Below are 22,986 nucleotides of genomic sequence, written 5' to 3' on the forward strand. Positions count from 1 at the left end.
TCTGGGCCCGGCCGCCGCCACCTGGCGTGGCAGACCTCGGACTGGCGGCCTCAGTTTCCTCAGCCGCGCGCCCGGGCGGAGGGTCAGAGGCTGCAGCCGTGAGAACCAGTCTCGCCAGCTCGCCCGGTTTTCTGAGAGAAACCGGAGGTCGCGTTGTCAGTGCAATGTCGTCCGGTCGCGAAGCGTCGGCAGCCAGTTCTCACTGGGCGGGTCCAACAGAACAGACCTGGAGCCGGGGCAGCGGGGGCGCCACCACTTTCTGCCCGGCTTCTCCGCGCGGTTCTCCTCGCCCCGGGTGCACCGAGATGCTGCAAGTCTGCTCTCTGGAAGACCCATTCCAGAGCGCACCCGAGTGGGCACCCTCTGAAGGCTTCGTCTGTGGAAATGAGGAGCCACTGCCTCTCTCCTCTTCCCGAGCTGCTCCCATTGCCTTTGTTGCCTTTCTTCATGCTGCTAAGGATTGGGGTTCGTTGAGGGCAGGCACTGCTCGTTTGGGGGCCCTGCAGAGGACTGAGGGTGTCTATTCAGTAAATGGTGAAGAGTTGAAAATTCCTCTAAAATGATTTTGACTGTCATCCATGAGTTCATGAAAATTCATTTTATGTCCTTCAGTTTTACCTACTTGGGACATAAAGCTTCCTTTCTGCTCCCCCCTAAAGCTATGAACAGCACTGAAAAGAGGGACCTTGCTTGTGATGTCTAGAATTGGGGATATTATGGGACTGGGACGGGGAGACAATCTAGTAGGGAAGGGCTTTGGGATAGAGTAACCCTTTCTCAAATGAAAAGGGGGCGAGGGTCCACTGAGTGAGCTCCAAGGAGCATTCTTTACCCTAGAAAAACAGGTATCAGGAAAGAATCACAGAGAATGTGCTGCATTTCGACTCAATTTTTTATTTTTAAAAATATTGTCAATTACAGAAGTGTACTTAACACTCTGGAATGTTTTTCATCTAAATCAGCAAAGCCGAAAAACATTATTGGTGAGCTAGACAGTAGTCTGAATCACTTTCTTGTACTTTGTTGATGGGAGAATAAATTGGTACACCTTTCATGGAGGACAATGGGAATGTTTTCAAATTGTTTCAAATGTTTCAAATAACAAATATATGTTAAAATCAGAATGACCCAGCAGTTCTATATCAAGGATATTTTCCTCAGATATTTGCTACATGTATAGCACATCTGAATGATTTTCCGTGCACAACTGCTTACATTAGCAAACAATTGGAGGAAACCCAGATGTCTCTCACTAGGATTGGTTAAATAAAACCTGTTTATCCATACAATGGACTGTGGGAGGGGTATGAAGTTATATGCAAAAGCTAAGGAAGGAATGTAGATTTACAGATTCACCTGAGACACCAAGAGGTATCTTCTAGAAGGGTATACAGGAAAGTGGAATAGTAGTTTCCTCTGGGAGAGGATCTGGTTGGGGCATACGTAGTGGGGCAATTTAAATTTTATAATATACCTTTATGTGCTTTTTGAGTTTGGGTCATGTTAATGTATTACAAATTCCAAAATACATTTGAGAATTGTATTATATTTCAAACTGACAGGAAAGTCCAGGAAATAAAATATTTCTATCAGATTATAATGTTTTGTCTTATATGATTTGTTTTGAAGAAATAAAACATTCCCATTTTCCTTCCTGGAAATAATCATGACCCTGAATTTGGCTTTTATTATCTATAAGCAAATTGGATGCTATTGTTCTCAAACTTTTTTTTTCTTTTGGCAGCTGGCTGGTGTGGGGATCCAAACCTGTGACGCTGGTATTATATGGCTGCACTCTAACCTACTGAGCTAACCAGTCAGCCCTTGTTTTCAAACTTTTTGTAAACAGAATTGTGCTATATGTATTCTGCAATTCACTGTTTTCTCTCTGCCTGACCTTGAGATTTTTCCAGGTTGATAACTGTAGCTTCAGTTCTAGTTTGCTCATTTTAACTGTTACTTAAGGATCTGTTGAATCACTGTGCCATGACACCTGTTCTCCTGAGGATGGACATTTTGGTGGGCCAGTGCTTGCTTTATATATGTGGTCTTAAATGTTGTTGCACTCTGTGCTGTGCTTTTTCACAGCAGGGAATCAGTCTATTTTTCTTCACACACCTCTCAGCATCTAGCTGAGTTCCTTAAATTGTGCTTGATAAACCTGCTTTGCTTGCTTAAGGAAGCAGTCTTCCTGTTTTACCGTACTCGTCCTTGCAGTAGGTGTTTAGGGAGTAGCTGCCATCCATCCCTTCCCAAGAGGGCAGAGGGACTGCTGTGTTCATAGTAGGGGAGGACCCCACATGGGGGCTTGATGTCTGTTGAGGTGGTCAGTCCTTAAAGTCATCCCCAGAGAAGAAGGCCTTCTCGTCTCCGTGGTCATCGCGGCGGTCATGAGGAAGTTGAGGTTTGGAGATGTGGGCCAAGTGCCCAGAGTCTGTGGTTAGCAAGAGGTGCAACCAGCCATGGGGGTTTTGAGATGTGTGTGAGATAAAGCCTCAGCCCTCAAGAAGTCTGAATCTCCTTGTGGTGGGGAGATAAGACAAGTTTGAGTAGTGGGGCATGTTTGTCGTATTCTCAGTATGGTGAGGGGGAAGAAGTGATCGAGCTAAACCATGGCCATTGTGGGCTATGAGAGACAGAAAGGTCTAAAAGGGAGATTGAAAATGTTCAGAGGATGATAGCTGTCCCTGTGGGTTTAAGAACTTGTGATGGGGCAGGTGAAGTAAGGCTTGAAGGTAGGTTTTAAGCCAGGTCAAAGGGAGCCCCAAATGGGAGGCAGTTGGGAACCACTGCTTGAGAAGTCAGATGGCACTCTTGAGGGGCATTTTGGGAACTCCGTGCAGCCTGGGCAGAGGAACCTGGGGAGGATGAGGCAACAGGTAGGGAAGCTAGTTGGGGCTTCATTGGTGCAGTCTGACTTAGAATGGTGGACATGGGAGTAAGGGGGTAGCTATCTGAGACAGGTGAGAAGGAATCAGAACTACAGGGTCTGATAAGGCAGAAGGGTAAGAAAGGAAGAGATCACTGAGATCATGAGGTTTCTGAAGTGGAATTAGTAGTGGCACCATTAACAAAAATAGACCAATTGGGAGGGCTACTGGTTGGATTAGGCACTGAGCTGGCTGTGTGATTGGCAATGAATGCTCTTGGGAAAGAGGGGTGGGCTGGAGAAGGATGTGTCAGAAAAAAAAAAGGAAGAGGTCAGACAAGGAGGACTTGTCAGAGGGCAGAGTTTCCAGGTAAAGGAGAATCCTAAGTGAGGTGGTCAGCAGAGGATACGCCTTGGCTCTGGCCATCTCTGAGGCCTTGATGAGAATCCAGGGTGGGAGGGAGGGGTGCGTGGGTGGACAGAGGTCCCAAGTGCAGGAGGCAGATGGGGGATGGAGGAAGGCCTACAGGAGAACTGAGCATGTTTATTGGGAAGCAGAAGACGATCCAGGAAGAGGAGAAGGCAGTGGAGGGAAGGTGGTGTCCCTGAGCCTCAGTAGTAAGGGGGAAAACCTCTTCTTGGCAAGTTTTATGTTAGGATCTATTTTGCATTTTTTCTTTTAAAGATATAATAGGAAATTGGAGAAGAAACACATTGTGGGGAAGAAAAAGTGGGGTAACATGGAGAAGGCAGATGTTCACAGCCTTGTTGCTGATTGGCTGTTCTGTGGCCTAGAAAATATGCGGCTCAGCCACACCTCTCAGTGCAGGACTGGCCATTCTCTGACCCGGAGCAGCCGGCTGTCCACAGGCACTTCTGGTTTGTTTGAAGTCTGTAGCAAAAGTTTGTTCGCAGTAGGTTTGTTTTACTGTTTGGGTTTCTGAGGTTCCTATTCAAAATCAGTTTGCATTTTTTGAGCATACTGACTTAATTATTAGAAGGTATCCTTGAATTTAAAACACAATGCAGATGATCTTGAATGCACTAGATCTAGTTGAAGTTACTGTGCTTGACTCTCAGAATCTTGCTAAAAGAAGTCAGGTCTTGTGCTTCCCCCTGCCCCCTGGCAGGGAGGGTTTCAGTGTTGGAACCCTGCCCTAGGTCTGGGTCTCCAGACTATCACTCAGGCCTTGCCATTTTTGTGTATCCATTCCTTCGAAAGGGATCCCAATTTTGTTCTTTCTCAGTGGGAGAGAGGAGGAGCTCTTGAGATACCTGGTATGTGCTGGTGCTCTATATTCATTGTTTTACCAATTTTAGAATACAATTTTTGATAAAAGTGGATACTTTTGTCTCCCTCTTCACAGTTGAGGAACCCAAAGTTCAGGTTGGTTTGTGATTTGGTGGCAGGGCAGGCCTCCAGCTGGGCTCTGTCTGTCTCCCAAAAACCCTTCTGTTTCACTGCAGTGCTGAAGGAGATAAAATGGGATGGGGAATCTTGGGGATGAAGGGACACAGAGTTGGATGGAGAAGGAATTAGGAGGTTTGGGACTACAGAAAGCACAGGTGGGCTGGAGGGAGGCAGAGGCGCAAGATGAGCAGCAGGTGCCACAGAACGCAGAGCTGGCCAGTTGGTGCACGGTTGGGGTGCTGCTGCCCGCTCACTCCCTGTCTTCTGTTTTGCCAGCCAACAGCCGCGGGTGGTGAGGGCTTGTGCGGCTGTCAGAATGGCGGAGGAGCAGGAGTTCACCCAGCTGTGCAAGTTGCCCTCGCAGCCCTCCCACTCACACTGCATCAACAACACATACCGCAGCGCACAGCACTCCCAGGCCCTGCTCCGGGGGCTGCTGGCTCTTCGGGACAGTGGGATCCTCTTCGATGTTGTTCTGGTGGTGGAGGGGAGACACATTGAGGCCCATCGCATCCTGCTGGCTGCATCCTGTGATTACTTCAGGTGAGTTACCTATGCCTGTACTTATTTATTTATTTATTGGCGGCTAGCAGGGATCGAACCCTGGACCTTGATGTTATCAGCCCCATGCTCTAACCAACTGAACTAACCAGCCAGCCCCTTCACCTGTTTTTATTCTATTTTTTATTTTATTTTTATTTTTTATTTTGGTGACTGGCCAATACACGGATCTAAACCCTTGACTTTGGTGTTGTAATACCACGCTGTAACCAACTGAACTAACCAGCTGACCCCCCATACCTGTTTTTAGATGAAAACAACACCGGTGATCTTGGCTCCATTATAAAGGTACTGCCAGCAACAGTGGCTGGGTCTCCTGCTCGCCTCAGAGCCTTTCCCACTGCTTGTTGTGGAGACTCAACAAGCATGAGAGACAGAAAGGGTCTCAGAGTTTGTTTTTGTTTCAGCTCTCCTGTCTCTTGGGCATGTTCTCTTTTTCCTTTTTTTTTTTTAAAGATATCATGCTTGGCTTTACTTGAAATATGGCATTTTATTTATTTATTTTTTTAAAGATAACAGGTAAGAGGATCTTAACCTTTGACTTGGTGTTGTCAGCACCACGCTCAGCCAGTGAGCTAACCAGCCATCCCTATATAGGATTCGAACCCATGGCCTTGGTGTCATCAGCACTGTACTCTCCCAAGTGAGCCATGGGCTGGCCCCTGAAATACTGCATTTTATAAGATGAGTCTTCACTGTCAGTACAGTTTCTTGGTATAAAACAGATTGTCTTTCTATTTTACTCTGACTTCCATCCTCATTCCAACATTTCCATTTTGAAAAACTTGAAATCTATGGAAAAGTCAGAAGAATATGACATGCACACCATTTTAGAAGACATTATGACAGCATATCCCTCATTGTCTACGCTGCTCAGCACCCCTGGAGGTGGACGCCATTTCTCATTTCACACAGGTGGGATGAGGTTCAAAAGGAATGAGGGCTGCCCATGGCCACCAGCAGGGGTGGCATAGGACTCCAAGCCCAGGTCACTACATCCTATTTTATCGTTTTGTCTTCAAGGCTTGGTTGCCGTTCTCATTTTTTTTTTTTTTTTAATAATTTTATCATTGGAGATATTAGATGTTAAATTCAATTTTTTAAATTTGGAAAACAAACTTACTTTTGAACACTTTCATTTTCTTTTGTGTGTGTGTGTGTGTGTGTGTATATATATATTTTTTTTATTTTAACTAATTTATTTTTTTCTTTTTTTTTTTCCTTTTTGTCTTTTTTCGTGACCGGTAACGGGATCGCAACCCTCGGTGTCGCGCCCGCACCGCGCTCAACCAGTGAGCGGACCGGTCTCTATATGGGATCCGAACCCTTGGTGGGTGCGCTGCCATGCTCCCAAGCTCCGCACACCGGGCCGGCCCTAATTTATTTTTTTCTTACTCAATCTCTCCCCAACCCCTTTCTCCACATCCTGGTCGGCATTTGTCATGCTTGGTCTTTTTAATGATGTCCAGTCTTAACTGGGGTGAGATGATGTCTCAATGTGGTTTTGATTTACATTTCCCTGATTCTTAGTGATGTTGAGCATTTTTTCATGTACCTGTTGGCCATTTGTATGTCTTCCTTTGAAAAATGTCTATTCAGCTCCTTTGCCCATTTTCTAATTGGATTTTTTTATTGTGTAGTTTTTTGAGTTCCATATATATTCTGGATATTAATCCCTTGTCGGATATATAGTTTGCAAATACTTTCTCCCATTTCATAGATTATCTTTCTGCTCTGTTGATTGTTTCCTTTGCTGTGCAGAAGCTTTTTAGTTGGATATAGTCCCATTTGTTTATTTTTTCTTTTGTTGCTTTGCTTTGGGGTGTTAGTCATAAAGTCTTTGCCCAGTCCTACTTCCTCAAGTGTTTCCCCTATGTTTTCTTTTAGTAATATTATGGTTTCAGGTCTTATACTGACATCTCTAATCTATTTTGAGTTGATTTCGGTATATGGTGAGAGGAGCACGTGTTGTTTCATTTTTCTGCGTATAGATGTCTAATTTTCCCAGCACTGTTTATTGAAGAGGCAGTCTTTTCTCCAGTGTATGTTCTATTTGCCTTTGTCAAAGATCAGTTGGCTTGTATTTTTTTTTTTTTTTTGACTTTAGGAAGTATTCAGCAAAATATTTCTTTATGGTTTAAGTGTCTCCTGTCTCCAGAAGGAGTTTATGGAGAAGTGGTGGCTTGGTGCAGACATGTCCAGGGGCAGCAGTGTCCCTTCAGTTTACTTGGGGGTTCAATTGATGCCTTTAATAAGCTTTAAGATAATGTACAAGATGGTGGGCAAGGAGGGGGAGTGGAGGGCCAACTGTAGGGGGCCTTAGGGCCTGTGCAGGAGAGGCCGGTAGAGGTCTGCAGAGCCAACGAGACCTCCTGGGCTCACCCGTGCAGCCCTTCAAGCCCAAACCTCTCTCCCTGAGCAGGCAGTCCTGAGTGTTACTGTCACACCACTTTTCCTGAAAAGAGCAGTGTGGACTCCACCTTTCCCTAATTGATCAAAAACCTTCTGTGGCTTTCTACATCCTCCTGTGGCTAGGAGTGATTCCTGTTCCTTTCCACAGCTCCCCTCAAGTGGGGCTCTCATGGGAGGTGTCCTCCTCTCTGGCATGGTCACAGTGCGTGGCTGACACTCCCTCCACTTCTCCACTTCCATTTGGAGGGAGAGTGTCAACATTATTAGGAGAGCCCAGGTGTGTGTGGCTCTCATGGGAGGTGTCCTCCTCTCTGGCATGGTCACAGTGCGTGGCTGACACTCCCTCCACTTCTCCACTTCCATTTGGAGGGAGAGTGTCAACATTATTAGGAGAGCCCGGGTGTGTGTGGCTCTCATGGGAGGTGTCCCCCTCTCTGGCATGGTCACAGTGCGTGGCTGACACTCCCTCCACTTCTCCACTTCCATTTGGAGGGAGAGTGTCAACATTATTAGGAGAGCCCAGGTGTGTGTGGCTCTCATGGGAGGTGTCCCCCTCTCTGGCATGGTCACAGTGCGTGGCTGACACTCCCTCCACTTCTCCACTTCCATTTGGAGGGAGAGTGTCAACATTATTAGGAGAGCCCGTGTGTGTGTGTGTGTGTGTGTGTGTGTGTGTGTGTGTGTGTGTAAGAAATAGATCATTCCCAAGCCTTAGCATGGTTATTATTTATTTCAGTTATTTGATCAGGTTAAAATGACAAAAGACCATTTTTTCCCAGTAAGACTGGTGAAGATGTGAAAGATTTATAATGTCTGATGTGGGCAAAGATAGAAAGAAAGAAATTTAGGGATGGGCTGGCCCATAGCCTGGGGCCCTGCAGTTGTATGTCAGGTTGTGTGTCTTGCTGTCTGTCCTGTGGGATGATGTGCCCAGTGCAGAGACATGGTATAGGGCAGGGCCAAGGGTGGCCTTCCGTTCTGTGATGTCTAGTGCAGTCACATACAAACAGGCGGGGTGGTGTGGCTATTGATAGGGAGTGCACAATCTCAGGACTGGTAGAAGGTGGTACCACTGTGAAATCTGAAAAGACACAAGCTGCACTGTGGGGATGGAACGAAGGGGGAAGGGAACCGAAGGCTGCCTTTCTTCCCTTTAACTGCATTGTTTGAGTTACTTGACAAAGAACAGGAATCACTTTTGAGATGTGGAGTTTTACTTCATAGCCTCTTACAGCCGATGGGACTGCCCCAGTATGTGCTGACACAGGGTTGAGAGATGCTGCCTAAGGCCTTGCACAGTTAAGGTCACTTGGCACTCCAGGAGCCACCCCCTTTCCAGTCTCTTCTCCCCCTATTTGCCTAATGTTCTCTTCAGCCACATCCACTGTGGTCCTGACATGCTCCAGGCCTTTGTTGCCTCTGTCATCTTGCTCTTATTCCCTTAGCTGTGCTGACCTCTGCCTTTCCTGCTGTGCACAGCTTTATCTTCAAGGCCTGTCCTTCAAGGTGCCTCCTCCTTTGGGGAGCCTTCCCTAATTATCCATCACCTTTTCCCAGCTAGAGGGATCTCAGTCTCCTCCCCGCAGAATGCCACTGGCCCCTGGAGGGCAGAGGGCTGTATCACCCTCGCCCCAGCAACACTGCTGCTGGAAGGCTTATTGGTTTTCGAGTGTACTCTGTGCATGGTTTAGGAACTGGATGGTCAGAGGGCACCTGAGGTCTTCTTTTTTTGACTTTTGCTAATAACTTTATGCTTCATGTCTCTTGGCTCCCATGACCTTACACTCACCTGTTTGTGCCTCTGAGCTGGTTTCCCTTCTCCTCCCGGACCCCTGTGGTTTGAAAGACCCAAGGGGTTCTGTCCTGTATAGAGCTTACCTGGGTCATCTCATCCCTGCCTTAGTTTTCATGCCATCGGTAAATTATAAAAGATTACTTTGCTCAACTCAATGCCTGTGATTTTGAAAATTTGGATTAAATTGATGATTTTATAGAAAATATAAATTGACAGAACTTCACTCCCAGAAGAGAGAACAAGTTATATTCCCCACAAAAGCACAAACCCCAGATGTTTCCCTGGATAGTCGTGCCTTTTAGTAACAGACTCCAATGTCATTTAATCTTTTTCAGAGCAATTTTAGAAAAAGAAGGGAAGTTTCCATATTTTTTTACTAAAGTTACATAACATTGGTATCAAATGGGACAGACAGCCAACACAAAAAGAACACTACAGTTTATTTATGAATGAATGTGTGAAAATCCTTAGTGAGACCCTGGCACATAGAGCTCCACCCTGCTTAACAGAACTTTAAGAGCAGTAGTTCCTAGTGCAAGTAGGCATTGTTCTTAGCAGGAAAGTTTAGTTCTGTGTTAGGGAATCTTTCTTACAATGCTTTTCTGCATGTATATCTACATAGCATATCTACAGACATGATAGGCAGTCATGTGGTAACATTCAACATTCGTTCCCACACTTAAAAAGTTTTTTTTTTTTTTGGTTACTGGTGGGTAACAGGGTAAAAAACTTTTTGATTAGGTGAAAAGGGATACCCAGTGAAGTACCACTTCACCCTGCACTCCCACCTCATTCCCTCACCTTGGTAACCAGTTTTTAAACATTCCTTTTCATCCATGCACTGTTTCTTCAAGTTTGGCACAAATTCATTAAAGCACAAACCCTTCCCTAAGCTGTTATGAGGCTAATTATATTTTTTATCCTACTTAGCATGAGTCTTTGTACTTTTTGCTTTGGAAATATTAAGGTGTTTGAATATGAGGTACTGACCTAGACTTCATGGGTTATAACATCCTATAAGGCATGTGTACAGTATTTCTCACCTTGAACCTTCGGAATTTTGAAACACACCTGGCCTTAAGGATTTGGACTAGAGATCAGGACCTGAGCGAGCCAACACAGGAAATGTTTTCTCCCCCACCTTACATCAGATGCAGCACACTGACCATCAGTAGAGGGTCGCCATCCTCCCAGCTGCTCCCCCCAGCAGAGGGCCGTGAATCCTCCTGGGCCTTTCTAGATTCAGTCAGCAAGTTCTCTTAGCTGTGCCCCAGGGATAGTCTCAACTACAGCCAGAGCTCTCCAGCTGTATCACCTCCCAGGGTCAGGCTCACTTCTCACCCCAGGCTCATGTAGGCTCCTCCTGCTTAACCAGTCTTCCCACCCCTCCAAGACCCCCAGGTCTGAAAAGCCATTCAGCTCATACCACTCTCTGCAGTTTCTCCTTGTGCTTGGATTTCAACCCAGACTCCACCTGTCCTAGAGGTAGCAGGACCTGGCCTGGGGCCTGCCTGGCCCTGCCTCACGTCCCACTCACCTCCCTCTCGTCCTGGCTGCTGTGCCTGCCAAGTTCTTCCTCAACCAGCACTTGTATACCTGCCCTTCCTCCTGGAATGCCCTCAGTCTCATTAGGTCTCAGTTCTTCAGAGGAGGCCTTACCTGCCTCTTCCCATCACCCTACCCACACCTCTCCCAGAGAGGCACCTCTAGGTCAGATGCCCTGTTAAGATCCTTCCTAGCATTTTCACAACCTGAAATACCTTATTTCTTTTTGTTTTCCTTTTTTTTTTTCCTCCCTCCACTAGCATTAAACTTGTATGTAGGAATCTTACTAGTTTACTTCACTGTTACTCCTTCTGCACTTTGAATGGTACTTGGCATTTGGTAGGAGCTCAGCAAATATATGTTGAATGGAATGACTTGTATTTTATTACTCGTTTCCCATTACTTCATTCTTTTAAAACGTGCTCTGGAGTTGCTGCTGCTTTGATCTAGGAACTGCACTAATGAATGCAGCAGAAAGCAAACTGGACCATGGGCCTGCCCTCATGATGCTCACATTGGACTTCCTGGAAAAGGGAGGCAGGGCAATTTCTAGGATGGCTGCCCAGACTTGGTCAAGATCCTTTCATAAGATGACTCACGTGTGCAGGCTGTTTACTTAGAGCACAGAGCGGGTCAGCCCACTCCTGTGCTGGCCCTGTTGCCAGCACTTCATTCCTGCTCTGAATGCTCTTGCTCTTTGCAGCCTGGGCTTGCGTCCTGATTGGTATAACTCCCTTGTCTTGTCTCTTCACTTTGCAGAGGAATGTTTGCTGGGGGATTGAAGGAGATGGAGCAGGAAGAGGTCCTGATCCACGGCGTGTCCTACAATGCCATGTGCCAAATCCTGCATTTCATATACACCTCCGAACTAGAGCTCAGCCTGAGCAATGTGCAGGAGACACTGGTTGCCGCCTGCCAGCTTCAGGTGAGGCTTGCTTTGTTGAGTAGGGCAAATCTATATCCAGGGGAGGTTTCTCCGAGATGCCTGTCATGTCTGCTTGGCAGTGGCATTGACATGAGTCTGGGTCAGGAAAGTGGAGACAGCAGCGGAGGACACAGAGCAGGGGTTGGGGGAGGCTCTTGGGTTGTTCCCTGGGAGCTAAAACAGCTGCTCCACATGGTCCCTGACCAGGCTCCTCTTCTGCCTTTGCCTTCTACTCTTTTGCTGGTTCCTTCCCCTCTGCCCGGGTCTTCCTGCCATTGAAAAGATCCCACACGTAAGCAAGTGGGCAAACCTTGAGGATGTGCATGTGATGTCCATGTGCTCTGGGGTCTGGCAATGTTGAGCCTCTCTGGCATTGTTATACAGGCATTTTCTTCCTGTCCTCTGTGTTCAACTGCTTCATCTTCTTAAAACTGTTTTCCCTTTTAAATATTTATTTTCCTACAGAATTCAAGAAGTTTTCTGAGGCTTTGGCAGTGCGACCTGTGTTTTGGAAGATTCTATTGAATCTCAGTGGTGTAAGTGCAGTTACACAGGGCTGGGACTGCAGGTGCCTTTGAGCTATCTGTCAGAGGCCTGGTCTAGGTTGAGTCACCTCTTCCCACATCTCTTGAAAGTGAAACAAAATGCTTCGCTGAGTTCATCATTCTGACCTTATATCAGATGAGAGCAGTTTGGGGCAATTAGAAAAAACTCAAGTCATAGGGAAACCAACCTGTTTAGAGGCATCTGGAGGCCCCATCCTGCGTGGCAGGGCCAGGGCAACCTCCCCGTGCCCTGTTCTCAGATTGTCAGGTTGGAGGCACTCCATGTATGCTTGTTGGGTTGATCTGAGCACGCCTCACCTCACCATACTGGCATGATGGGTAGATGGGGTTGGCCTTTACAACAGAAGAATTTCCCCGTGTTCTTCTGTTCAGAGATCTCTTCTGTCCCCGTGTCCCTGTCATTGTTGCTTTGGTAACCCTCATCCAGTTCTCCGACCTTTGAGCACTGCCTTCCTCTTAGCTGCCTCCAGAACATCTCCCCTAGCCCAGCTGAGGTCCAGCCATCCATCTCCTCCACACCTGCTGCACTCCTTCCTGGTGCTCCCCTTCCTGACTATATGTTCTGTGTGTCCTATGACAGTCCTACCAGTACCTTGGGCTCAGCCTCGGTGGCTCCTCGAGTCCTTCCACCTTCTTCATTCCCTATGTCCAAGTTTAGACAAGTCCTTGCCAGTATTGCTTGTAGCCATCTCTGTTTTCTGTTTTTGTTTTCTTCACTTTGTCCTGGTATCCATTTTCCTATTTCTGCCTTCCTAGCTGATTTCAGCCTTCTCCTCCTCTCTGCATCTATCATGCACACTGACATCCAGTCATCTTCCCAAACACTGCTTTCCCTCTCTCACCCATCATTGAGAGGCCTGCAGTCTCTCCTCATCGGTTTGGCCAATGCTCATGAGAGCCCTGGGCTATCTGCCCCATTGCCTCAGAGGCTGTCTGGAGGGCAGTAGCCTGGCTTTGCTTTTAACATGTCAGGCTTCTATGCAATATTGTGGGGTTTTGGGGGATTTTTTTTGCAGCTGGCTGGTAGGGGCATCTGAACTGTTGAACTTGGTGTTATCAGCACCATGCAATATTGTTTTAAAGCAACTTTTACTTGGCATACCATAGGCCTACCAAGTCATGTTTGTTCAGGTAGTTGGTGACTATTGGTGGCTTACTCCCCATGTACTGTGTCCTGCATTAGGCCCGAGATCTGACTCCCAGTGAGACCATCCCCACCTGGTTACCCCAAACAAACGCATTTGTTCCCTTCTCTGAGCCTCTTGTGGGGGGTCCTGCAGGGAACAGCCCAAGGCTAGTTCCTCTGTGAGACCCCCCAACGGAGAGCAGGAGAGAGGCAGCAGCACCCTGGTGTAGGAGGGTTGGGCTCTTCTCAGGGAGCTGCTGCTTGGGCTCAGTCAGGGCTGTTTGCTCTCACTGGGTCCTCTTCAGGACCCAGGCTCATGACAGATCAGAAAGAGTATTCCAGGAAGAAGAGGCAAAGCAGAAGCACCTGCTGAGGGATAAAATAGATGGTCAAGTGAAGACTTTCACGACCTAATAAAGCATCGTGGGGACATCTCATGTAGGGCACACTCCTGCCCAGTGATTGGCAGGTGTCCATTTAGCCCTTAGCATATCATCTGGCAAGCAAGCATTAGATGTCTTTTGAATTTAAAAAAAAATTTTTTTTTAATGTCTATTGATAAGTTTCAAATACCACAAAATTATGTATAATGGTTAATTCATTGGTGATGCTGGATAAGTCAGGTATTCCCATTTTAGAGAAACTCTAAAATCCTATTTTCCTAAAGAATTTATCAACACCTGGTTTGTTACCCCAGGCAGTTTTCCCTAGAGCCCTTCCTTTTATTCTGCTATGCTTTGGCTATCTGATCACAGGGTGTCTAACGGGGGCCCACAGGGCCTGTGTCCTAATTCTCAGCTCCCTCCCACTTGAGCACCAATCCCTCTTTTGCCCTCCTTCCAACCCACTGGTGTTTCCGTAAGGTTGGGAGGGAATGAGGCGGGCCACCTGGGAACCCTTGCACTCACTGGAGTCATGTGGGCCTCAGGACAGCTTGCCAGCTTATCAAGACTCCTGAGTCAGGTTTCTGGGATGGGTGCAGGGCAAGTGTCTGGAACCCGCTCTGAGCACGTGGGTGAGTGATACAGCCTGCTCCTGGGGAAGTGGGTGGGGTTGCTGGGTCTGCAGCTTTGGCTGAGCCTCTGGCGTGGGAGTTCTGGCAGGAGAAAGGAGCTAGATGTGGTTTCAGTCCCAGTGCTTTTGGAGTGGCAGTCTCTTCTAGAGAGCCCTGGGGGAGGAGAGTGCAGAGAGTGGTCCTGGGTCCCTTCCAAACCAGGGATATCCGACATGGTGACTGGTGACCATTTGTGCTGCTTCCTGCTTCTCTGGAGAGCCCATATTTTAATCTGAAAGGCAGTTGATATATATCAAGAGTCTGTTCTGAGCCAGTTAGTTTCTCTGCACTTTAATTTTCAGTGTACCCCACTTCAACCCTGTTTTATAGATGAAGAAACGAGGCTCAGAGAGGTTATAAGCATGCTGCACATCTCTCACTTGGTACCTTTTCAAGCCAGGATTTAAACCTAGTCAGTCTACAGTGAGCCTCAGTTGTCCCTAGTGTGTCAGGGAAGCTTGGGGACAGTTGTGGAAGGCTTTGCTTTGCTCCTCTCCCAGGGGCCAGCTGCAGGGGGCTGCCAGCCTTGTAAGCTGTCTTTCTGCCATCATCTTGTCTCTCACCCCCAGTTGCTATTCGCCAGCCTAAGCTTGAATGGGTGTCATTCTCTTCACAGATCCCAGAAATTATCCATTTCTGCTGTGATTTCCTCATGTCCTGGGTGGACGAGGAGAACATCCTCGACGTCTACCGACTGGCAGAGCTGTTTGACTTGAACCGCCTAACTGAGCAGCTGGACACCTACATCCTTAAAAACTTTGTGGCCTTCTCACGGACTGACAAATACCGCCAGCTTCCCCTGGAGAAGGTCTACTCCCTCCTTAGCAGCAATCGCCTAGAAGTCTCCTGTGAGACTGAGGTGTATGAGGGGGCCCTGCTCTACCATTACACCCTTGAGCAGGTGCAGGCTGATGAGATCTCATTGCACGAGCCCCCCAAGCTCCTTGAGACAGTGCGGTTTCCCTTGATGGAAGCTGAGGTCCTCCAGCGGCTGCACGACAAGCTGGACCCTAGCCCACTGAGGGACACGGTGGCCAGCGCCCTCATGTACCATCGGAATGAGAGCCTGCAGCCCAGCCTGCAGGGTCCGCAGACAGAGCTGCGGTCAGACTTCCAGTGTGTTGTGGGCTTTGGGGGCATTCACTCCACACCATCCACTGTCCTCAGCGACCAAGCCAAGTACCTGAACCCCCTGCTGGGAGAGTGGAAGCACTTCACTGCCTCTCTGGCCCCCCGCATGTCCAACCAGGGTATCGCCGTGCTCAACAACTTTGTGTACTTGATTGGAGGGGACAACAATGTCCAAGGATTCCGAGCTGAGTCCCGTTGCTGGAGGTAGGAAAGAGTACTTGGTGGTACATTTGCCTGCAGGTGATGCTGTGGTGCAGGATTCATGGGCTGAGAAGGCTGGGTTGGGGGTATGTTATGCAAGGGTGCATCACCTGCTTCCCCTTCAGCCTTTTACATGAACATCTTGGTTTGTTGGGGGTCCACCTGTGTTATGGAATAAAGTCCAGGTGAATTCAGAGAATGTGGACTGCAATGAGATGAGGAAAAAGGGCACCAAAGCACCTGGATTGCTTTTTTTCCCCCTTGTCCTCTGCTCCTTCTCAGAAACCCACTTACTCTGGATCCCAGCCTGCTCAGCCTTGTTGGGAAGGGTTTGGGTTGTGAATGCAGCAGGCACCCCACCTGGCTGAGCATGAGATTAGGGAAGCCTACGATTGGCTGAGCATGAGAGGAGGGAAGCCTGCGGCAGGAAGGGTGGTTGTGGCTGGGAAGGAAAGGACCTAGGAGCCAGAGAGTGCTAGATAGGGCAGCTGCTCCTTCTGTCTTGCTCTCTTGAGCTTTGACACATCCTTTCTGCTTTTCTTTCTTCTCTCTGAACCACCAGCCCGTGGCAGAGGACAGCTTCCTGCTGCCACGCCCAAGTGAGCAGTCCTCAGCCCAGGGGAGTGGTAGAGGCCAACAAGCATCACTGAGCTTCCTGCTAAATTTCCCCCACTCAGCCCTGTAGTCAGGGCATAAGGTCCCCCAGAAGAGGTAGTGTTCCCAGAGTGGGGTTTGTGGACTGCTGTTGATCTGTAGGATGATTCCAGCTCTTTCAGTCAATTAGGCTATGATCTCACAAGTCCATTGCTTTGGGCAGAGCAAGGGACAGTAGGTCAAGTCCCTGCAGCCTCAGCTACCGTTATACTTCCAGGGGCCCCTCCACTGTGCCTTGGCGCATGTGGGACGTCTCCCCATCCTGCATGCTGAAAGATGGCACTGCTGAGAGATTGCCAGCTGCTTCTGGCAGCTGTGAGCTAGGTGCTAAACAAGCCCTGTTTATGTTTCTGTCTTCTGAGGTAAGGGTGGTGCTGTGGGTTGAATGTGTCCCTCAAAGTTTCATGTGTTAGAAACTTAATCCCCACTGTACCCATGTTAAGAGGGTGGGAAGTCCTATTATGGTAATTGAAAGGTGAGACCTTTAAGAAGTAATTAGGTTGTAAGCACTGTACCCTAGTGAATGTATTAATCCATTGATGGTTTAATGGATGATGATGGGCAAGGTTCAGTGGCTTTAAAAGGAGAGCAAGTGAGGAGGTTAGTTCTCTCTTGCTTAGCCATTTCCTATGTTATACCCTGTGTCACTGTAGAGTCTCACCACCAAGAACCTTCACCAGATGTGTTTTCTGGCCTTTGGACCTCCCAGCCTCTGAAACTAAGAATTAAATCTGTTTCTTTATAAATTGTCCAGTTTTGGGTATTCTGTTATAAGCAGCCAAAACAGGCTAATACAGAAAATTGGTACCAAGAATTGGGATGTTGTGTTGCTTATAACAAATGCCTGAAAATGTGGAAGTGACCTTCAAAACTATAAGAAATAAATTCTATTTCTTTATAAATTACCCAGTTTTAGATAATGTTATAAGCAACAAAAAGCCAGGCCACTTGGAATCAAACATGGTGATCCTAACCAAGGAGGAGATGGCTCTTCTTTGAACACCTCTGCTCTCCTGGTTCCAGAAAGCGATCACCTTTGTTGATCAAGACTCAAACAAAGATTGACAATAACATGTTGTGGTTAAGTATGAGAAAGGGCAGAATTCAGAAAGGAGGAAACAACTACCTTCATTTCCTCCCTAACCAAACCTGTTCTCGGTGGGTGTGGCCACACTAGGTTCAGGCTTCCTTCTGGCCAAGCCTCAAAGCCTCATTTTTAGGGGGCTCAGTTTCCCAGTTGGGGGACCTAGGCCAGACCTCCCTGTTGAGATCAGCCCACAGACCTGCAAAGCAGATCTTTCCAGAGTGTTCTGGCCTCTGGCCCTCAGCAGAAAGTGGAGGTGGCTATGTGCCCAGAGAAGGCGATGCTTTTCCACAGGGCTGTTTCTGGAGGTGACAGCTGGGGACTCTTCCTGCCTATGTACTCTATCCTCTTGTTGGGGGCCATTGACCTCAGTTTCACTAGAGACAGTGAACTAAATTTCCCTTTTGTGAATATGTGCTGTGAGACCAAAGCTGAACTCTGGAAGATGCTAATATTAGCCCCTGAAATCAATAACCACAGTCTCAAACTCCAGTCTGGGGATTGGCTCACAATGGCAAAGTTAGGCACTCACAGGGTGTACACAGGGAGGACCATGCCTTGCCTGCCAGTTAACCCTGGGATCTGTCATCTCTACAGAATGAAAGTTTCATTAATCTCCCAGTGGACCCAAAACTTCTTGGTGAATCTCCTTATTTGAATGTTCTAAAGTTTGGTTCTTTCTCCCCTTACTTCTTTGATAGTTCCCCAGTGTTAGAACTTATAGGCTCACAGGGTATAAGAAAACAAGATTTTGTAGTAAATTAGAGTTTGCATTTTGAGGACTTAGGTACTTACCAGGTCGTATCTTAAAGCAAGCATTGATTGATACGGAAAGAAATTGCATGTAAAAAGTTATCTCTCTTGGAGCACATTGTATTTGACTCCAAGATACCACTGTTTCTTTGTTATTCTTTCTTTGATGCATCTATATATCCCACATTGTTCTTTGTACCTTTTTCATAAATATAGCCCTATGGGCTACTGAACACCAACTGCATGCTGTACCTAGTACTAGCTGCTCCCATGCTGCCATGTGCCCTGACCCTACTGAAAATAATAATTTGGTGATAATTCCAAGGTCAAGAGTTTGGATCCCGTAAAAAAAGATAAAATAATAATTTGGTATTTTCCTTAGGTATGTCCATGGCTGTTAATATATTAAACTACATTTAAATTTTTAAAAAATTTCATAGACTTTAAAACATTAATAGTCATGGAAATGCTTAAGTCATGGAAATACAGAAGAAAAAAAGCTATTAAACTTAACAAGGATTTCAGAACAGTTTTGTACCAACTCTAGATTTCACTTCTGAGTTTTCAGTAGGATGATCCAAAATCTAGATTAAAGTGACTATTTTAGTTCAGGCTGCTATATCAAATACCATGGATGGCTTAAACAACAAGCATTTATTTCTCATAGTCTGGATGCTGGGAAGCACAAGATCTTGGTGTCTGCTGATTCAGTCCTGGTGAGGGCCCTTTCTTGCTGTGTCCTCACATGGTAGACAGAGAGTTCTAGTCTCTTCTTCTCATAAGGGTAATAGGCCTATCATGGGGCTCTACCCTTATGACCTAATCACCTCCCAAAGGCCCCACTTCCTAATATAATCACATTGGGCGTTAGAGCTTCAACATGTGAATTTTGGAGGGACACTCAGTCCATAGTGACATTCAGTCCATAGTGGTGACTGAAACTGCTTATATCTTTATATGAAATAATAATGCTTATTTTTATTAGAAAAAATATTACTCGAGGATTTATTCTGACAAAGTGAAAAATTAACCCAATGAAGAGCAAGAGGTGGGATACAGGATACAGTAGGGAAATAAGAAGTCAGTGAAACTTTGGTTATATCTAACTTACTGATGTATGGTGTCAGTGTGTGTGTTTCCTTAAATCTGAAGTCACAAAATCCAGATGAACTTGGCGAAGAAGTTGTGAGGGCAGGATACCAGAAGGAAGCAAGCAGAAGTGTCCCAGGGACTTGTCTCACTCTGGTGGGAGAAGCAGATGCTAATTTGGGCTAGACTCAAAATGGAGCCATGAGACATGTGCATAAAGGAACTTAGTGCTCAGGAATGGCAGTGAATGGTGCCATCCTGTCAGTTGACAGGCCTCTGTGAGCTCTGTGCCCCAAGCCGGACAGCCCATCCCCAGCCAGACCTTCCTTCGGCTTGTACCCAGTCATTCAGGTCTCAGATGCCACCTTCTCAGAAGGTCTTTCCTGGTGGTCAGAAGAGAGCACTGCCCTCCCTAGCCTCCGCTGACCAATAGATCTCTCTCCTTACCTCACTTTTTTTCTGTGTGGTATCTGTCATTATATTGAGCACTTGTATGCTCTGTTTAGCCTGTTTCCCATTCTACAGTGGAAGGCAGGGCCCTGGCCTCTCAAGTTTTCCTGTGGAGTCCCAGCACTGAGTACTGTGCCACATACACGTTGGGGGCCAGTGAATATTTGTAGAGTGAATGAATGATTTCATTGCTGGTAGTCTTACTCCTTTGTTTTCTTCACCCAGCAGAGAGTATGAAAGATTTTTAGAGCACCGTGAGCCAGATGCTGTGCTAAGGTCTAGGAATACAGAAATGAACCCTGGTCCTTTATGGATGCCCCACAAGTTAGCAAGGACCCTTTTTATGCTTGATGTTGATGTTCTTTACAATCCCTCTTGGTAGTTCTTCTTTCTTTCTTTCTTTTTTGGTGGCTGGCCAGTACAGGGATCAAACTCTGGACCTTGATGTTATCGGCATCACGCTGTAACCCACTGATCTAACTGGCCAGCCCTTGGTAGCTTTTCTAGGCAAGTGATATCACCCAGTGGACAGGTGCAGAGACTGAGTGAACACCAAGAGATTAAAACGAACACCCAGGTATGCCCAGCTAGACAGGGGCAGAGCCAGGATGCAAACCAGGTGCGTGTTTGCTCTCCTGTTGGCCCTGCCTCTTGAGGCACCTGTTTCCTGTATTCCTGGCTGGTGAGGGGCTGGCCCAGTGGCAGGGTCAGGAACAAGCAGTTGTAGACTGTGTCTAACTTGTGCCTTGGGGTGAAGTATGAAACTGATCTTTCCACTGACCAATACAGGGCACAGGCCAAGGAAAACTTTGTTTACTGTCTTATGAGCCAGTTGAGGGTAGACTTGTTCTCTTTGGAATTGATCTTACTCTGGAAAAATAAAAACACTTGCCTGAAAGAGGCTATAACTATCCATGGGCTGTGGGGCAGGGAGACTTCAGAAGCCAGAGCTGGTCAGATGTTGGTGCCTGGGTGGTTTTCCCAGGGGAAAGGGCCAGAAATGTAGGTGGGGGAAAGAGTGCGGGATTTGGGCTCATGGGATCCTGGCCCCTTGTGGCTCTGCTCATTTGTGTTCACCCAAACAGCACACCCATCTTTGTGCTTCATGTGGGACTGGCAGAATGGCAGGCCTGGGGCACAGAGAGAGAGGGAAGGGGCAGTGGGGACCCCCAGGAAGTGAGCCTAGGATGGGGGGTGCTGGAAAGACAGGTGTGGACTTGGACTCTGAAGGCCCTCAGGTGCTGGGCTCAGGCATTTGGATTTTGGTGTGTGAGCAGGGGCTTTGCTGGTGTGGATGAGAGCAATGGATTGGGGAGCAAGGTTCCACTGAGGACAGGTGAGTGGCCAGGTGGAGATGGCTGGGAGGCGTTTGCATTGTGGGTCCAAAGTGCAGGAGAAAGCAATGGGTGATGGTTCATAGTCCTGTGTGGCTGAGATCACTCTGGGTGGAGAATCGGAAGCCCTGTGAAGGCAGAAGAAGGGCCACAGCAAAGGCAGGGGAGGGGCGGCCTGAGGGGGCACGGCTGGCTTTGTGTAGGAGTGAAGAATTATGCCTGTTGCTTGGGGACTGGACTTTTTTTTTTTTCCTTTTTGTCTTTTTTACTGACCGGTAACGGGATCGCAACCCTCGGTGTCACGCCCGTACTGGGGACCGGCAACGGGATCGCAACCCTCAGTGTTGCGCCCGCACTGTGCTCAGCCAGTGAGCGGGAACCGGTCTCCACATGGGATCCGAACCCTCGGCGGGAGTGCCACCGCGCTCACAAGTGGCGCACTCTCCAGTGTGCCACCGGGCCGGCCCAGGGGACTAGACTTTTTTATGAAGGGCTGTGACTTGGGGGACAGGTGCATCTCCCATGAAAGGGGTGTGAGGTGGCTCTGATGTCAGGAGAATGAGCTGCAGTAACAGTGCTTGAGGGGCTCAACACAGTTCCCTCCCTCCTTTCCCTCATCCCCTTCCCTTCCCCACAGACCTGGGCTGCTCAATGTTGCAGACTGCTCTCCCAGGTGGCCTCAATTCAGCCCAGCCTCGTGGGCCTGCTGCAGCCAGCTGGTCATCTTTTTTCCCATGAGGGTCCCTGGAATCTCACAGGACCCTGCGCTCATGCTGTGCCTATAGTCCAGGGTGGGAGTTAGCATTCCCACTTCTGCAGAGAGGGAGACCTTGAGTGGAGAGGACTCCCCCAGTTGGGGAGGTCAGAAATGCCGTGGGGACCATTGGCAGAACAGTTAAGTCAGGTGCCAAAGGGGGTGGTGGAAGCCTGGTGCATGCTGAATGACAACAAGGCTGAGGGTGCAACGGGCACTGTGTGTAGAGTGTGCCTGAGCATGCAGGGAGGGTTCCAGCTGGGCTGTGAAGGAGGGAAAACGGCTGGAGCAGGAGGTGCAGGCCTGCAGGGCAGGCTCCTCACCTGGTTAGTGATGTGCTGTCCTCATGTCCCCTCAAAGGTATGACCCGCGGCACAACCGCTGGTTCCAGATCCAGTCCTTGCAGCAGGAGCATGCCGACCTGTGCGTGTGTGTTGTGGGCAGGTACATCTACGCTGTGGCAGGCCGTGACTACCACAACGACCTGAATGCTGTGGAGCGCTATGACCCCACTTCCAACTCCTGGGCCTATGTAGCCCCGCTCAAGAGGGAGGTAAGGAAACCCTCCAAGAGGGGCCTCTTCTGCCTGATATTTTTTCCCTGGGGTGTGCAGAGTGAAAAGCCCAGGTATGAAGGCTAGTGTCAGTCCCAGGTTGGGGAACCAGGCCCAGTGACCAGAGTCCATGTCCCTCCAATGACCCTGCACTTAGTGTGTTGATGGGGGTCCCCTGACATTTAGCCAAGCTACCTGGGAAGAGGGTGCATTGAGCACCCAGACCCGATTCCCTGGAATTGTACCTCCTTCTTGAGTCTCACATGCTGAGACCTTGTCCCACTACCATTACCCAGTAAGCTGCTTTAACCCCGTAGTTCAGAGTAGACAGAAACCTTCCCTCTGTCTGTCCCTTATCACAGCTGGGATGAGCTGGCACATTTCCAAAAATGTTAAGCAGGAGGAACCCTGAAAGAGAGGAGGCTCTCAGCAGCTCAGCTCACAGGCCTATCCTGGGACTTCTCCCCACAGACCCCCTGGAGGACCGGGCCTTCAGAAGCCAAAAAATCCTTTTGAAAGGTTTTATATTTCATATATATATAAATCCTAGGGCCAGCCCATGGCTCACTCAGGAGAGTATGGTGCTGATAACACCAAGGCCACAGGTTTGGATCCCTATATAGGGATGGCCACTTAGCTCACTTGGGAGAGCGTGATGCTGACAACACCGAGTCAAGGGTTAAGATCCCCTTACTGGTCATCTTTAAAAAAAAAAAAAA

General features: G+C 47.9%; 1 protein-coding gene across 1 annotated transcript in view; it reads left to right on the forward strand.

The window, feature by feature from the left end:
* Positions 1 to 22,986, forward strand: part of KLHL22 (kelch-like family member 22) — a 33,621-nt gene that overhangs the window by 752 nt on the left and 9,883 nt on the right. The window contains exons 2-5 of the mRNA XM_008577524.1: positions 4,557 to 4,823; positions 11,353 to 11,518; positions 14,881 to 15,599; positions 22,075 to 22,267. Coding sequence (XP_008575746.1) covers positions 4,597 to 4,823; positions 11,353 to 11,518; positions 14,881 to 15,599; positions 22,075 to 22,267 — 1,305 coding nt within the window. The 5' untranslated portion in view covers positions 4,557 to 4,596. The remainder of the gene's footprint in view (positions 1 to 4,556; positions 4,824 to 11,352; positions 11,519 to 14,880; positions 15,600 to 22,074; positions 22,268 to 22,986) is intronic.

Source organism: Galeopterus variegatus, unplaced genomic scaffold (genome assembly GCF_000696425.1).
Source record: "Galeopterus variegatus unplaced genomic scaffold, G_variegatus-3.0.2 Scaffold1527, whole genome shotgun sequence".
Taxonomy (NCBI): Eukaryota; Metazoa; Chordata; class Mammalia; order Dermoptera; family Cynocephalidae; genus Galeopterus; species Galeopterus variegatus.